Consider the following 18,935-nt stretch of genomic DNA (forward strand, 5'->3'; position numbering starts at 1 on the left):
TATTTTTTTTTAATGGCCAGAAGCAAAAGAATTGCAAAGATATACCAGATTTATGCTCCAGGAAATTCCTCTGTGATTATATGAATCATATTATTTTAATGAGTTATTAATGGTGTTGTAGGCACCAAATGTGGCATGAAATACGAATAAAGGTGTCATGATGGCACAGTGGGTGGCATTCTGAAACCTCACAGCGCCACAGTTTCCTGTTTTATTCTCAGCTCGAATTGCTGATTTAGTGGTGTCTCACTTGTTCTCCTGCATGGGTTTCCACCAGTTTCTCTGGTTTCCTCCTATTACATAAAGAATATACGAGTGATTTTTTTTTTTTTTTTTTTTTGTGAATTTTGTCAGATCCGTAAATGTCTTTGATCCTATCAGTATCGCTTTGTGTGAACATTAGTAGCAAAATGTTTAAGGCTATGGGCTACTGATCAGAAGGTTGGATGATCAAGTCTCAGAACTGCCAAGCTGAGACTGTTGGGCCTTTTAGCAAGGCTTAAGGTATCATGTTTTAGTCTGTTGTCTGACAAAATGTCCTAAAAAGCTAGGATATGCAAAATTTAAATTTCATTGTGCTGTAATGTAGATGTGATCACTGGTGTTGTTTACGTGATATGCAGGTATACGCCGTATACCCACTAGGAAAGGCCAAGGATTTCTGTATACCCACTTAAAAAGCGTGAGGATATGTAACAATATCGTTTTGTGACAGAACTTTCATTCATAAATTCACCCCGCTCTGTGTTGCGAACACAGACTGTGGTTGCGATTGCGAATCACTAACGTTTTTCTATTATTGGGGCTTCCGTTGCTTGTGACCTGATCTGACGTCACCTACCGAGGAGGAAAATCAGTTGCTTGCCGGTGTTTTTTGGCGCAAATTTGAAATGAACTAACTAATGTAAAAGACGATATGAAACGAAAGCAGACTCAAACTACACTCTGAGTGTTTTCGGAAGCCTGCGCCTAAAGCTACAGCAGCTTCGGGTGACATTTCACCCACAGCCCGAGTACAAATGTATTTGGAAAGCTTTGTAAACTACCATTCAGTTCATAATATTCTGCAATGAAATAGTGTTGGTGATAGAATTGAAAACAAATGTTTATTGTTCACTCTTAAATGTACATTGAAAATTGACAGCTGATAAAACCTGTGCTCCAGGTCCCATATTCATATAACATTTAAGGCTAAATGTAGCTCTTAAAGGTAAAGTTCACCCAAAAATGAAAATTGTGTTATTTCCTCACCCTCAATTTGTTCCAAAACTGTATGAGTTTCTTTCTTCTGTTTAACACAAAAGATGATATTTTGAAAAATGTTGGTAAATCAGACAGTTGGCAGCACCCACTGACTTTCATAGTCTATATTTTTTCCTACTGTGAAAGTCAATGGGTGCTGCCAACTGTCTGATTACATTAAGCCTTAAATGTTATATGAATATGGGACCTGGAGCACAGGTTTTATCAGCTGACTGTCTTTTGTTGCTTAAAATAAATTGGAATGTTGATAACACATAAGCAGTCGTGTGGTGGTGCCTATGGGGTGTCGCTCTAGGATGATGCGTATGAGGCTGGGAGGGGGATCACAGTATACTCACTACAAAAAATTAGACTACACCACTGGATGTGATAAATATAGACTTTTTCCTCTTCCTTACATCAGTGTGAATAATTATTAATATACAGCATTTTCAAAACCACTTATTTCTTTGATCTTAATAATGCTATCTTTTTTTTTTTGATCATCCAAAACAATAATAATTAAAAAATTATTCGAAAGTGTAAGAAAACTTTTTGCTGTGCTAAATTTTACCAAACATCAATGATTATATCTGCATTTAAAATTTTGGGCCAATGCTAATTAGTTAATCCTAGTTATTCCACGTTGTTATTTTTCTGCTTTAATCAATTCAATTTTAGCGTTAATTTTGAGATTTAACAGTCAATGTGAAAAATCGGAATTTTGGTTATTTTTTTTTCTAGACAAACATTTCATTATTTATTAGCATGCTAACTAGCAAAGATCACATGGAAGCTCCCAGCTGTGCTTTTTTGCACATGATGTGACCTCGTTCTCATGCTTTCAGAAACTGCTTGGAGTTATTTTCATACTCATTGTACTTTCTTTGAGGATTTAATGAAACATTGCTTAGAGCACACACAAGAAGATACATGAAGCACTATGTCTAAGCAAAGCTGCAAGATATTGTGCAGTTTTAAAAACCATGATTTATAGCAATAAGACATACTATATGTAGCACAAGAGGCCTAGAGATACTTTCAAAAAGAATGAAAAATACATACCTTGATTGAATACCTTAGCTGTAACCATCAGCAAAGCTGGATTAACATTATTAGCCAATATTAATAGTTTTCTTTGACACATGTCATAATCCTTGTCTGAAGCTGTATTTACTGTATACCCAGTCAGCCTTTGTCTGAGCTATAGCCTATAGCCTATAGGTTTATATCATGTTCTTGACATATATGTCAGATATGAGCTACAGTCTGCACAGTTGTGAAATATCAGACAGATCAGTGAGGAACAGCCGAGGCTTAGATGAATTAGGTGTCGCCAACACTCGGCCGTCATTCTTCTCTGTGGATCTTTGCTTGGTGTTACACTGAGTGAAAAGAAAAACAGCGAGATGAGGAAGCTACCTTCCTTCCCTGGCCTTTCCTCCCTGCCGAGGAGACATTTAATTCACCGTAATTACTTTATTGACTCATTTGCAAGGCGGAATTGCTTCCAATCTGCTATCAATAAAACATACACTATGATGAGGGATAGTAATGCCATAAGTGGATCCTCACCCTCCTTAGAGAAAAGCAATGGGCTTTTTCTTTTTTTTTTCTATAGACAAATCTGAATTTCCTCCTGCTCGACTTTCCCGTAACTACACATGATCATGATTAATATGAGTAGTTTAATGGTACTAAAGTGTATTTGGGTGTCTAAGGAGTCAGTGAATTTATGTATTTTGTATTTTGGGAATGTTTTTTCCGTGGTAATTTGCACACCATTTCCTGGTCGACTCATAAAGCCAAGTGGCAGCATGTTTTAGATTAGAACTTAATTATTGAGATAACATGTACATGACACTGCAGCTGTTGTAATTATAGGATCTAATGTAGCATCTTGCAGCCAAGTCAAACCAAAACGGCCAGAGATGTCTGAAAACTCATTATAAGACAACTTTCATTGGATGGAAGGAATGATTTTTATGGTTCTTTTTACACTCTTATCTCTCTCTCTCTCTCTCTCTCTCTCTCTCTCTCTCTCTCTCTCTCTCTCTCTCTCTCTCTCTCTCTCTCTCTTGCCCTGTGCAGGCGTGTGTGGGCAGCAGGCATTCAGGACCGAACCGAGGAACGTGACCGTGAGGGCTGGAGCCACGGCTCTGCTGAAGTGTGAAGTGCTGAGGGCCTCGGGGACCGTGCAGTGGGTGAAGGATGGCCTGCTTTTGGGGCCACACAGGTCTCTGCCCGGCCACCCACGCTACACCATGACTGGTGATGAGAACAGAGGTGAGAAGCAGGAAGAGATGGAGAAAAGAAACTGTGGCAATTGCTAAACATATGCAAAGGGAAAAACGGTTGTTTTATGCTAAAATTCTGTTCCTGCATAGTACATTCTTATATGAAAAAAATATGCCATTAAAAATTAAACTACTTGGCTATGATGAAGACTATGATGAGTATTGTTTATTGTAGTTTAATTCATCCCACTAGCCAGTGTAAGCTAGCAGTGGATGAGTCCCAGGCTCAACATGCTTAAAGCTTCATTAACCATCTCGGGCTTGCCGAGGACCCGGAGTTTCATAAAGTTACTTGTAATCATTTCTATTTTTTACTGCTGCATTAAAATTAAGTACTACATGAAATTGTATAAAACAATATAGGCTCAAAACAAACATGTGCATTGTTCTTTTTACCATAATGCTACTTGATTTAGTTCTTGATTTAGATTGGTCAAACGTTAAATAAGTTCAATAATTCACTGGCACATGAGGGGAAATCATATTTAATCATTCTTATGATCGATATGAAGTTTACTGTAAGGGGATGTTTACGTAGCATTTTTGGAAGGAGTCTCCAGTTTTAGTAATTTTGTAACACTCAGAATCATTTTCTCAGTAACATGGCAAGCTGCATTCACTTATAATATACATTGTAAAGATATATAAAAATATTGCTCTCTAGCTTGAAATGAAATAAACGATTTTTTATTTATAATTGAGTCAAAAGAAATTTCCTTTCTGGAAATAGTGCTTGTTTCTCTTTCCTTTGCACAGTACTGTATGTAGATAGGTGTTGATTAAAGTGATTATAGTACGGTTCACTTACTGGCCTCAAACATCACTCTTTCTTCATATTTTTAACTATTTAATTTATTTTCTTTTACTTTTCATGTATTATTGTATCTTTCTTTCTTATTTTCATGGATACACACTGTGCACACGTTCACTGGCCACTAACAACCTCGCTTCCCACGGCATTCCAGAAGTGAATGTGGTGGTCATTGTGCTACCTTGAATTCAGGGTCATGTTAGTGGATCTAATAATCCACAGTTTGTGGCTCTGTAGATCTTATAATAACATAATCTCTTCATTTTTACACTGTATGCTATAGCGTATAAAGTAGCCATTATAGTACTGATAGACAGTGGCTATAAAAGGTCACCGGTAATGCTCAAGTATGGTTCCATTAGCTACAGGAACGGTTAAAAGTCAGGCTGTAACCATAGTTTCATGTAGTTTACACCACAGTGTATGGCTCTGGAGAAAACAAGATTTGTCAGACTAGGCAACAATTTTCCAATCAGCAGTCATTTTGAGTGAGCCTGGGATCTAGTAGCCACACTTAGATAATTTTTAGCTGACATGAGTGACCTGTGTGATCCTCTACTTCATTTAGACATGTTCTTCTGCACAACACCATTGTAACTTTTATTTTCACCATCATATCTTTCATTAACAAGCTATATAAACCCACAGAACTGCCACTCACTGGATGCTTCTTTCTGTTTTTGTTCCAGTTTCAATAAATTCTAGAGACTTCTTTGAGTCTCAGGAGCAGTTTCAGCTTTTTTTTAACCCAGTCTGGTGCCAACAATGATTTCATGGTCAAAGCCACTTAGATCACAATTCTTGCTATTTCCTACTTAAAAAGAGGCTTGTTCGGAAATATAAAAAAAAAAATCCTTACTTCTTTGACAATGGCTGCATAAGTCTGCGTACTATTCAGTGTACTAAGTTCCTGCCTCATGAACGATTATAATCGAGTTCGATTCAACCTGCATAAATGACACTTGCTTGATTTGTAATCAATTAAATGTATTTATTGAACGCACCATTCTGTATTATCTCTATAAAATCCTGTAGGTGAAAATCCAAGAAAATCCCAGGAGAGCAGTTTCCAAACAACACTACAGAAACAAAATTTTGGATTTATTAAATAATCTAAAGTAGGAATACATTTAGTAACAACACAGTAAAACCGTATATACTTTCCTAGCCCGATGTTCCCTTCTTAATTCATTGTGATACATTATCTTTATCACTGTAATATTAGCTCATAAAATTTCAGGGTATGGCGCTCAATCCTGTGTAGCTCAGAATGTGTACTGTAGATGTCTAAATCTTATCATATGACATGTCAGTATAACAAGCATTGCACTGACATATAATAAAGCTACAGAAATGCAAAAGCCCTTAGAGGATAAGCTAATATTAGTCTCACATTTAACTCTACTTATACAAAGATGATGTAAATATTACGGGATTATTTCGAAATAAATGAATACACAGTCAATTACCAAATGACCCAAGTATTTTTTAAGGTCAGGGAAAAAAAGGTCTATTTGCCATTATTTGAGTCAGTCACTTACAGGATTGTATATAATCCATTAACTAATCTGCCATCTGGACTCTAGCTCTATTTTAAGTAAGTAATATAATAAAAAATACGATGAAAAGCATCCATAGCCCCTCTCGATTTTAAGAAGAAAAGACTCTATAAAACATAACGCAATTAAGCATCAGACTAGCCACATTCTCTAAGTACATTACTTTTAGTAAAACTGCTTATTCCATCCGTCCATCCGTTTTTTTGTAGCGCCTAAGTAGGGTCACCGGGAGCCTGGATCCTATCCCAGGGGACTTGTGGCAAAAAGAAGGAACAGCCCAGAAGGGGTGGCAGTCTATCGTGAGACAAAATCTCACTCACAACACACAATTTAGAGAAGCCAGTCAGCTTACAGAAAAAAAGCAAGTCAGCCTTCATCAAACCACTAACCGTAGAGGTGTGAGGCAAACACGTTAACCTCTATGTCTCTTAATACAACTAACACTACTAATTATACTCATTAATTTAATTACACTTTAAAGGTAGAAGTGGCACTTCACTATCACATATTTATTATATGTATAATGTGTTGAGGGGTGCACTCTCTACACAGGGAAGGTTGTGAGTTTCATCCCAGGTCCACCAAGCTGCCACTGTTGGGCCCCTGAGCAAGGCCCTTAACCCTCAGTTGCTCAGTTGTATAGAAATGAGATAATGTAACTCGCTCTGGATAAGGGCATCTGCTAAATGATGTAAATGTAAATGTATTGTGTATCCCTGTGTACAGCACTCTATAAAGTTCATCCCTATTTACAACACTATACAGTATGTAGTTCATCCCTATTTACAACACTATATGTAGTTCATCCCTATTTACAACACTATATGTAGTTCATCCCTATTTACAACACTATATGTAGTTCATCCCTATTTACAACACTATATGTAGTTCATCCCTATTTACAACGCTATACTGTATGCAGTTCATCCCTATTTATAACACTATATGTAGTTCATCCCTACGAAAAAACACTACATATACTGTAGTTCATGAAGAAAACTATATATAGTGCAATCTGTACCGCATCCATAAGCAGATACATGCATTTGCACATTTACTTTATGTAGAACACTGTAGAGTGCGCTTATATGAAGAACTCTACACATTAAGGGGCCCTGTACTTTATTTAGAACTTTATATATTGTGCTTGCATGTGTAAAGCTATATAGTAGTATAAATCTAATGTCTGTAGCTGTACACATCTGTTGCATGCATGTATCGCACATTTACACACGTTTGAACAAGAGTGTTTTTATGAAATTTCCAAGCTCCTTTCAAAAGTAATATCTCTCCTTATTGAAGTAAGTGTCTATTTTAACTTTGAAAATTGACTTTGCTAGGTGATAATAGATATTTCAGTAATACATTCAAGTAAGTCTGCTGGAGTCATTTATAAGAACATTGAGATCCACAGGTTTTGTGTGTTTTTTTTTTTTTTTTTACAAATAGCTCTGTGAAGCACTAACATAAAAAGCAGGTTCTAATTTACACACTCGGGATCTGGTTTTGAGAAATGGACAGCTCTTTTTGGAGCTCGAGCGGCTACACAAAAACTGCAGCTGAATCATTGCAATCCTTGGCGACCATTAGGGTTAAATAAGGGGAAATTAAGTATGTTGCTTGGAGAATTATAGCACTCAATAGTCATGGTGCATGTAGCAGGTGTGACAGGCAGCGTCTATAAAAGCCATCAGCAATTAAACCCAAGGCTAAATAAGGGCCATGGAATAATGACCACAGAGACAAAAGTGACTATGTTATTCTACTTTTTAAATAGTTCTTACTGTTTTTTATTTAAAAATGAAGAAATAAAATGCAAAAAACAAATGCATTAAGATGAGATTGCCCCATGTTAAAGTATAGAAATAACGTATTATAATACACTTAAATGATTTTAATAATTTCCACATAGCTATAGTGGTCTTCAACTTTGACAGACAGGGAACCACACACACACCGATAAGAGAGTATGAACACGTGAAATGCTTCTTGTCAGCCTTGCATGCTGGATGTCAGAAGCGTAATTACTGCTCTCACATAAACACAAGCACACACTCCCCATCATCCTCGACACAAACATCATCGCAGCATTTACTAAGTGCAACTCCAACAGAGTGGAAAATAATTAATAATTTTAAAGTGGCTTCTTCTCCTTCTATGATAGCATTGATCCGAAAATTGCTACTGGTTGGTGTTAATTATCTTGCCAGCTTGGTTGACACCTCCTTTTTCCCAGCTGCAGTGGGTTGTCATACTAAGATACTATTTTCTGCATGCTAGTTTTCTTCTGAAGGGAAAGAGAGAGGGAAAAGAAATGTTCAAGGCTCAAAAAACATGCCTAGAGTTTGCAGAGGAACCATTAATCGTCACAGAGTCGGAGTGAACTAACCCCTTGGCGGCACAATATTCATCTTGTAAATAATATATGGATCTCACAGAGAAAAAAAAATGGGACAACATCAAATAGAATGAAGTCTTCCCTTAGTGACAATAATTGCTCATATTAAACGAACATCATACAAATTCAGTAATGCATATTAGGAGATGCTATTTGACAAACACTCTAGAAGGACTCCTAGTCTAAAAGTCTAAAAATCCGCACTAAAAATGTGCGGTTACATATCGGATGCACGATAATACACAGCTTGTCATGTACATGAGAAAGTATTGATTGTTACAAAGCACTGATACTAGAGACTCCTTCCATCAACATTAAATAAGCACCACCACATGATTTTTCATCTACTGTACTGTATGTTGAATAACAACACATTCATTTAAGATCTTTCTATTATTAAATTCTGCCATATAAAAGTCCCTGAGAAAATTGTTACTATAGAAACACTTTCTGAGCAAAAGATTTAACATCCAAGGTTCTGTGGTATTTATTAATAAGCAGCTTGTTACTAAGCTTTAATCTTAAATGTAAAACATTCTCTGTATCTCTCTCTCTCTCTCTCTCTCTCTCTCTCTCTCTCTCTCTCTCTCTCTCTCTCTCTCTCTCTCTCTCTCTCTCTCTCTCTCTCTCTCCTACAGGACAATACCATCTCCAGATTGAAGACGTGCGCCTGGAAGACGATTCCCCCTACGAATGCCAGGTGGGCCGCTCTGAAACCAGTCATCCCATCATCTCGCACACTGTGTGGATCAATGTGCAAAGTAAGCAGAACCTGTGCTCTCTCTGTAAGGATGGGGGGGATGTGCTTGAGAAGCAACGGTCATCCTTAGCAATGACAGATAGCACAACCAGGACCACTAATGGCTCTGCACATATCGAAAAGGTGACACACAGCACCAGACCTGGGCCTATCACTTTCCTTCACAGCTACATTTGGTATCCTAATGAGACATGGGGTGCGTGTGTATGCAGGAAGTCTCAGCAATGGGACTGTTTGTGTGTGTGTGTGTCTTGGGACAAAAGAAAATGCTGATTAACAAACCATAGTTTTCACTTTATTGTCAATATAATGAAATTAGCAATATTTAGATTATATTGTGTCAGTTTTTAACTGTCAGCATGGAAGTTTGAAGCCTGCACACACTTCCGTCCTGAGCTGGTATTTCGTACATCATTTGTCTATGAAGGATGCCATAATATTTTCAACATTGCAGATCATCCAGGCTCAGAATAGAACAGAATTTATATTGGCAAGTTTATTGCTGCACAGAAACCTTTTTCTGTTTTATATATCCCCAAGTGCTTTCTCAGACATAAACAGAAGTACAAGGTCAGAGCGCAGGAGAGGTTACGGGTGAGAAGAAAAGTCTAACGGCATTTCATTTGAGTTGAGTTTAAGCCTGTTTCATTGACATTTGCCTCAACTTTATTATGCACAATGCTGTCAAATAACTTGATAAGTGGCACCAGTGGAATTTAGCCTCTACCTAAGACGTGTAGCAACACTTACAGTAAGTCTTTTACTCTGTCCAGCTCTCTCACCTCGTCATCTGTATTAATACTGCCAGCAATACTGTCTGTATTTGGTATATGCCATACCTCCATACAACCGACATATACTGTCTGTCTGTGTTGCTTTCTGGAACTTTCTACTTGTGTCCTACTTTGAGATTTGTTGTCACCACTGCTGTAAATCTACATTAGATTTCTCATTAGCATGACATTGAACAGTGCTGGAAAACGGTGAGCGAGAAGCTCTTGCTATTTTGATCTTAGGAAATAACAGCAAAACTTGACTTATTGAATTCAGACTGGGACTGTAGTATTTGTCAGATGTGACATCAGTACAGCAAGCAATTGCAATCTTCTCACATGAAGAACAAAAGAACCAACAAACAAACTAACACCAGAATCCCAAACCATGCGATAAATTCTTCAATGAAATAAATGTAATGTATTGCAGGATGATTTTTTTCTTTTAACTGGCTTGCTCTAGAGCCCGGCCATTGAAGGACACTGTGGTATTACTATTAACCTTCTGACTTCTGACTTCCATCAGCTTTAGCCAGCCCTTGGATTCAATCTCAAAGAATCAAGAGATGGTGCAAATGTAGCTTTCCATTATAAGAAATTATTCAGTCTAGATTTCAACATTAGAGACAGTTGCAAGAGTCAGCACAGTCGGAGTGCAATGGCTAAGCATCACCCTGGGCACCTTCCTGATCACGGTATATTACTTTGTGCCTCATTGGCCTAAGTATGTTCCTTTATTATATTTTCATGCACCGATTATTGCAAAGACATCAAAAAGTTTTTATTGGGGGGGGGGGGGGGATCCTGTTTATTTGTAGCTGTATGTTCTATTTTTTATCAGCTTAATCATACATCATCATTTCTAATACAAAATTTATACTTTATTCAAATTTGTTCTTACTTCTCATTTCAGTTAAATGTACAACCATGATTTAAAGTTGCAGTATATGTTTTTTTTGATTTGTTAATTCCCAGCATAAGACATATGTACACATGAGCTTGGGTGAGCGAAAGAGAAAGTTCATTGAACTCATTTAACATCTCCTTTAAAATAGAATAGAAAGTAGGTGTGTACAAACTCAGCATAACACACTGTAACTAAACGTCTATAATAAAAATATATTGCATGTTGAATATATATCGGTCTATTGTATAACCAATTATCAGCCTACGTTGAACCATGGCTAACTGACTCACTCGGCTAACTGATGCTTCAGCTAGAAGTGGGTCACTCGTCCCTGCCCTTACGCACCTAAGCCGCACTTTAGTCTGCTGATTTTTCATGCTGAGCCGTGCATTTCCATGTAATTGGTACATTGCACCCTTTGCAGGAGGAGGGATTTTGAGCAGAATAAAAACACAATTTAAATAAATCAGGATGCAGGAAAAGATTCCTCAAGTTTGCTTGTCTATATTTAGTTTATGTGCTTAGTTTATTAGCTACCTACTGTATAAAATCTGTCAGTTTACCTCAAATTCTTCATACAGTTGGATTTAACCCTTTATGTCTACGGAAATTCAATACACGTTAGTCGTGTATCTTCATGGAAGCATGCAAATACATGGATGGCTTGTGTGAACGGCATCTGAGTTGTCAAGTAATTTGCTTTCATCAGTGGATAGAGAGGCATAATGCAGTCATCTATCCAGCAAACATGCTACAAAATCAAGTCACAAAGCTTTTATTGACATTTCAACCATATACTTGTACATTCGTTCATTCGTTCATTCATTCATTCATTCATTCATTCATTCATTCATTCATTCATTCATTTTCTACCGCTTATCCGAACTACCTCGGGTCACGAGGAGCCTGTGCCTATCTCAGGCATCATCGGGCATCAAGGCAGGATACACCCTGGACGGAGTGCCAACTCATCGCAGGGCACACACACTCTCATTCACTCACACACTCGCACACTACGGACAATTTTCCAAAGATGCCAATCTACCTACCATGCATGTCTTTGGACGGGGGAGGAAACCGAGGTACCCGGAGGAAACTCCCGAGGCACGGGGAGAACATGCAAACTCCACACACACAAAGGCAGGGAAGGCGGGAATCAAACCCCTAACCCTGGAGGTGTGAGGCGAACATGCCAACCACTAAGCCACCGTGCCCCTATTATACTGCTACAGTACATACTAAAATCACAGAACTACAGGAGACCACACAGAACTAAGTACCTTTAGACCAGTACACTAGTACACATTCAGTCTGCATTGGTTATATACCCATCTGATTGCCATCAATTCACCAGGAGCTCATGATGCTAACTCTGCTTACTTAATTTCTTTGGATTCAACTTGACCACAGGTCACATTAGCCAAACAATATTTGTTCATTCATATTCAGTAACTGCTTTTATCCTGGTCAGGGTCTCAGCAGATTCAGAGCCTACCCGGGAACACTGCAAGTGAGGCGTGAATATACCCTGGACAGGATGTCAGTCAGTTCATGCACTCACACCTAAGGTAATTTAGTGTAGCCAATACACCATCCAGCATACATTTAAGGTGGAAATAAGCTGGAGAACTTAGAGAAAAAACCCATACAGACATGCAGATTATGTAAAACTCCACACAGACAGTAACCCAGGATTTCTCACAACTTCTAATGGGATTTTAATGCCTTTGCCCTCGTCTTACTTGCTCTTAATTGCTCAATAGAGTTTTGGAGAAAATAAAAAAGAACTTAAAACAGACTTAGAGCTTATAGAGTTGGAAATAAAGCCTCTGATAATTTGCATCAACAATAAAAATGGAGTTTATTATTTATTCATATCTCATATGGCAATCTTTTAAGAAGTGAGTTAATCCATGCTTTTGAGCAATGGAGGCTTGCCATTTTATTATGTACAGTATGTCTACCCAGTAGCAAGACCAGTTAGCCATTCTAAAAGGTAGCTCCAGCATAAAGGTTAGATTGTACATATATAGCCCAAGTGTTCCTATGCCAGCCCTGCGCTATCCCACCAACATGCCATAACCATGTCAGTGGCATTGCTCTGAGAATCCAGCACCCAAATAATATCTGCACTTAAGTGGTCTTGGGGAGTATTTTTAATGTATGCAGTCCTGAAGGTGGCTCACAAACTGTTAATAAACTGGTAAGTCGTGTTATATTCATAAAATTCATTATGATATTCATTTATGAAAATGACCTGGTACGTTTTGGTATGGAATTTGTGGAATGCGTTTGACATGGCACTAAAGAAAATACTATGATACTTACCAGCATGGAGATACGTTTTGGGTGGAAAATGTTCAAGCCTTTTAATTTGATTGTACATGCAACCTTTCTGAGATCTTAATCATGCAATCAGCAGCACAATGCATAAAAGCACAAAGATGCATGTAAAGAGTTAACGTTCACATCAAGCATCAGAATAAGAAAAAATGTGTCCTATGTAACTTGGCTGTTGATACCAGATGGGCTGGTTTGAGTATTTCAGGAGTATTTCTCCTGGGATTTTCATACATAATGTTCTCTAGAGGCTATACTTTATTGATCTGCAGGCTGAATCATCTTGTTGATGAAACAAATTTATTTATATGCTTCTAAGTATTTAACTTATTTCATTTACTTAATAACTTATATAATCACTCTTTAAATCTGTGGTGAGCAGAAAAGCATCTCAGCATGCACAAAACATTTGAGGTGGATGGGGTACAATTGCATTTATTCATTTCCTGGAATGCTGGGCTGGTGAATATTATGCAGGGGTGGCTTGTTTAAGGAAGCTATCAGGACTATCAGCCCCACCCTGTCAATTAAAAAAAAAATACATTTAAAAAACAAAATTAACATTATTATCAGTTTATTTAAGGTCAAAAAAAGTTTTAAAGCTGATTGTGCAACAAAGTACAATAGCAGCTTTAAAGCACAGTGAATTTCTTATCTTCACCTATTCTAGCATGGAGAGTTAGGAAGTTGTGGACAGACAACAGGGTTAGCCATGATACAGCAGCCCTGGGAATAGAGAGAGTTAAGGGTCTTGTGCATTGAGCCACCACTGCCCAAGAGCGCCACCAATGGCCATAGGAAAAAAAAACAACAACACCACACTAAATAGTAATAGACATAGACATGAGGCTGATGTCTTTCTAACCCAGACTGTAGATTCAGTCAGAGACAGTCAGGACAAACCTGACACACCATTCATTTTGGCTGATAGCTTCCAATCTGATTTGCTGACACATGCTAAATGTCTTAGCAGTGTTTACGAAGATGCATTTGATTAATCAAATATGGCACTCAAAGACAACATGGCACTAATCCATTAGAACATGACAGACTTCTAACACTTAAAAAAAAAAGAGAGAAATAACAAATCTTTCTGTAAGGGTGTATGTAATGCTTTGGACCACATCTTTCTTATTATGTCATTAATGAGACCTGATGACTTTAAAGCACTGCTCATTAAAGCTATTGATAAATGTAAGATTTTAATCTGTGCTTATTATAATGTGACCAGATGTCTCTGGGCACGTCGTCAAAATCGGAAACCCTAGTAGGCAGATGTCTCAGAAGCCAGCTCAAAAATGTTCCCTCTGGGCATTTGCCATAAGCATGGGTAATAAAGGTACATTAAATAGTTCACAATTACAACACCCTGTCTGTTGAATATTTCTGTATTTTGTATAATCAATTACTAACACATGCCTGCTGTTAGACTGAGGTCAGGGACGTGCTAAAGCTTAGCTCCAACCAACACAGTGAATTTACAAGCAGCAGCCTGGCATTAAACCATACAATTTCACCCTGAAGAAAATACGTGTAAATACTCTCTCTCTCTCTCTCTCTCTCTCTCTCTCTCTCTCTCTCTCTCTCTCTCTCTCATTTCTCTTCACTGTGTCTCTCTCTCCCCCCCTCTTTCTCTCGCTGCTGTGATGGGAGCCGACCCATATGGCTTAAGCAGGGGGCATTGAAAGCCTGTTTTCTTCTTCTGTCATCCACTATTCACCTCTTGTGTCGTCTGCTCCGCTAGGGACTGGAACAAGTGTGTTTTTGAAAGAAGGGTGTATGGGGGAGGGTTGCTGTGACGACACTGGTGGCTTGCTTTCTTTTTTTCTGTTTAGCCTGGGAATGGAGCAGATTTTCCTGACAGCATTAAGAGAAGTAAGAGATGAACAGAACCTCACTCATGCATGCACCTGCACCAGTAGTACAGCTTAGATATTTATCTCTCTCTACTGACACAAGAACGTGTCTGAAAACATGCTTTAATTACACGCCTTCCCTAAATCATATGCACAAGATCTTCTCTAAAACAGTTGCCATATACAGTGGGGCAAAAAAGTATTTAGTCAGCCACCAATTGTGCAAATTCTCCCACTTAAAATGATGAGAGAGGCCTGTAATTTTCATCTTAGGTACACTTCAACTATGAGAGACAGAATAGGGGAAAGAATCCAGGAAATCACATTGTAGGATTGATAGTGAATTAATTGGTAAATTCCTCAGTAAAATAAGTATTTGGTCACCTACAAAAAAGCAAGATTTTTGGCTCTCACAGACCTGTAACTTCTTCTTTAAGAGGCTCATCTGGCCTCCACTCGTTACCTGTATTAATGGCACCTGTTTGAACTTGTTATCAGTATAAAAGACACCTGTCCACAACCTCAAACAGTCAGACTCCAAACTCCACTATGGCCAAGACAAAGGAGCTGTTAAAGGACACCAGAAACAAAACTGTAGACCTGCACCAGGCTGGGAAGACTGAAACCGCAATAGGTAAGCAGCTTGGTGTGAAGAAATCAAGAGAAAATGGAAGACATAGAAGACCACTGATAATCTCCCTCAATCTGGGGCTCCATGCAAGATCTCACCCAATGTGGTCAAAATGATCACAAGAACGGTAAGCAAAAATACCAGAACCACACAGGGGGACCTAGTGAATGACCTGCAGAGAGCTGGGACCAAAGTAATAATGGCTACCATCAGTAATACACTACGCTGCAAGGGACCCCCTGCTTAAGCCAGTACATGTCCGGGCACATCTGAAGTTTCTAGAGAGCATTTGGATGATCCAGAAGAGGATTGTGAGAATGTCATATGTTCAGATGAAACCAAAATAGAACTTTTTGGTAAAAACTCAACTTGTCGTGTTTGGAGGAGAAAGAATGCTGAGTTGCAAAGAACACCATACCTACTGTGAAGCATGGGGGTGGAAACATCATGCTTATGGGGCTGTTTTTCTGCAAAGGGACCAGGGCGACTGATCCGTGTAAAGGAAAAAATGAATGGGGCTATGTATCGTGAGATTTTGATTGAAAACCTCCTTCCATCAGCAAGGGCATTGAAGAATGTGAATGTGTCTATGTCTTTCAGCATGACAATGATCCCAAACACACCACCGGGGCACTGCCCATGTTGCCCAGCGACAGCCCCAAAAAAAAATCACTGCTCTAGAGGAGATCTGCATGGAGGAATGGGCCGAACTACCAGCAACACTGTGTAAAAACTATGATGAAAATTACAGGCCTCTATCATCTTTTTAAGTGGGAGAACTAGCACAATGGGTGTCTAACTAAATACTTTTTTTGCCCCACTGTAGATTTTTTAGGGGCTTGGTTTAATCATGTTTGTGTTTCATTTCATTTTTAACAATAATAATGTGTGTAAATCTGTAATTTTCATATATTTTATATATCAGTAGTTGGCTGTGCCAAATCTCTCATAGATAGGGATTTGATTATATTATATGTACCACCAGCTTCCACTAACACAACCTCACATCTTTAACTTGTACATATTAACTGTTGAAGGAACCAATTTGTACAGCTGAATATTATGCTGCAAAACAGAATAATACCAATATTGAGGCCTCACTCGCTTTTACCCATTTGGGCTGATTTCCCAGTTGTTTTGCACCATAATTTCCCGTTCTCTACACCACCGTTCCTTTCAGACTTGCGCCTGCTTTAAATCTACCTTCGCAAATCTAATACAAACGGCATAATGTCTTTAGTGAAGGGAGTGGGGAGGCAAGAAAAGAGAGAGAAACGGAGAGTAAAGGATGAGGCAGGACCTTAATTGGATTCCCCGTGTCCATGTGATATGTTTTATAATGGGCTAATTCAAGATGAATCACCCCGTGCAGGCTAGCGGCTAAGAGCAAGGCCACTGCATCAATAGCCAGCTCCACAGGCGCTACACAGAGGCGTCGTGAAGAGGAGTGGTCCTCGTCAGAACCATTTAACAAAGTGTGTCGTTAGCCCTGTGTGTGCGTTTGTCTCTGTTTGTGTGTGTGTGTTTCCTTTTTTTACTTTCTTCTCATCACTGAGAGGCTACTGCAACCGCCACTAGATCAAGTGAGCCGTAATAATTCAAAACAACACAGCCTAAACTTGTATACAGCTTAAAGTAGCCAATGCAGAGTTCATTAGCCTTTTAACAGTCTCCGGGTGGCTCTTTCTCAGGCTCTTAACGCCTGCTCACTATGAAATAGTACCGCACCAAATTCAGGTTCCCAAGTCGCACTTTATTTTCTTGGCCTTTGCAATCATTATTATGCTTTAACAGGTGCGTTAACATATCCTGTGGACACACCTTGAAATTAAAGTCCGGCTGGATAAACGATCAGATAAACACGGTTACTGTAACACTGTAGTAACAGCATGTTATTTCAGTTTAGGTGCTCGATAGTTGCGAATGTTCAGTTGTTTTATTGAAACTGTTGCTAGTTTATGGGTCTTTTTCACTTTATTTATAGAAGACTAATTTTTAACTAAACACCACTGTTACTCACATGGTTAGATATGCTTCATCAAGTTGACGCACTACACTAGCTTGAGTTTAGCAATCTAGCATTCTCTTGTTTACTCTTACATTTTACTCTAGCATGGCTTATGCTAATCTGGTTAAATCAAATTATTTATTTATTTATTTTTTTTACAAAGATTAACTCCTAGATGATATGTATTAGTACACTCGAAAACATGAGTTAGTTTAATAATGTAAACTCATTGCTTCTCTTTATCTCCAATTTTCACGACAAAGAAGTTTTTTGGATATTAAAATTTATACGTTTTCAAAAATGAAAATTGAAAGTAATTAAGCGATCCATAATTGCAAGTTTAAACAATGGTTATCTTCAAATTGGCTTTATTAACATTTTTAAGCCAGCAGGTGAATTTTCATCTTTAACATTTTATTTAAGTTTAACATTTTACTTACTTAAGCACTATTCGGACGGGACCAGTTTTACGTGGGGACGTGGGGGTAAAGTAATTATTACCAGAGCTTCTCGGTGATTTTATTCCCGTCCGAATGCGCCATCTCGGTAATCATTACGGACAATGTCAGTAAAGATTACGGCGACTTTTGCCTTCTGTAAAAAGGTTCTGTAAAAAAAAATTACCTCAGGTAATACTAATCCCGTCCGAAAAGACCCGCTGTAAATATGTACGGTAAAATTCCGTCATTTCCTGTTTAAAAGTAGTTTTTGGCGTGTTTTGCAAGCATGGAGGCGCTTGAAACAGGAAGCAACGTCATACGCACATGACGACAAGGAGGTTACTGTTGTGCGTAAAGTGAGTTACCCCTCCCACTTCTGCTAGTTTTACTGAGATGTCTTGTCCCGTGCGAATTGGCCAATTAATATTACAGACGTCCTGAGGTAAAATTGCATTACTCCACGTCCCCACGGAAAACTAGTCCCGTCCGAATATTGCTTTACAATGTAATGCCTTGGGCCCCCCCAGAACCAGCAACTCCAATGCACCTCACCATAGATTCTCTGGAGTGACACCTTAATATTAAAAAAACACACAAAATAAAACTGTTCCCTCAGTCAGTGTTTAGATGATGGCAATGAAGATCCTCCACATGATCTCAAATCTCCCCTATGCTTACAAATTTTGTTGAGATCTGGTGTCTCTATCAGTCAGCGCTTACATATTAGATCGGTTTAATACATAGTGCCCTGTACATGAGGGCAGAGTAATCTTTGAAGCTATCACTCCCTTTAAGATAGAAACGTTTCATCATAGGATAAAGGTGATCAGGTGAAGGTGAAGACCATTGTATTGATTTGCAGAAGGGAAAATTGACCTAAACCACGGCAGGAAATTGAAAATGCTGCCTACAA

General features: G+C 38.4%; 1 protein-coding gene across 5 annotated transcripts in view; it reads left to right on the forward strand.

Moving 5' to 3' along the window:
• nphs1 (NPHS1 adhesion molecule, nephrin) overlaps positions 1-18,935 on the forward strand; it is a 116,986-nt gene that overhangs the window by 14,040 nt on the left and 84,011 nt on the right. For all 5 annotated transcript variants that reach the window (XM_047820995.1, XM_047820998.1, XM_027145749.2 and 2 more), the window contains exons 3-4: positions 3,334-3,528; positions 8,946-9,068. In XM_047820995.1, coding sequence (XP_047676951.1) covers positions 3,334-3,528; positions 8,946-9,068 — 318 coding nt within the window. The remainder of the gene's footprint in view (positions 1-3,333; positions 3,529-8,945; positions 9,069-18,935) is intronic.

This window comes from Tachysurus fulvidraco, chromosome 11 (genome assembly GCF_022655615.1).
Source record: "Tachysurus fulvidraco isolate hzauxx_2018 chromosome 11, HZAU_PFXX_2.0, whole genome shotgun sequence".
Lineage (NCBI taxonomy): Eukaryota > Metazoa > Chordata > Actinopteri > Siluriformes > Bagridae > Tachysurus > Tachysurus fulvidraco.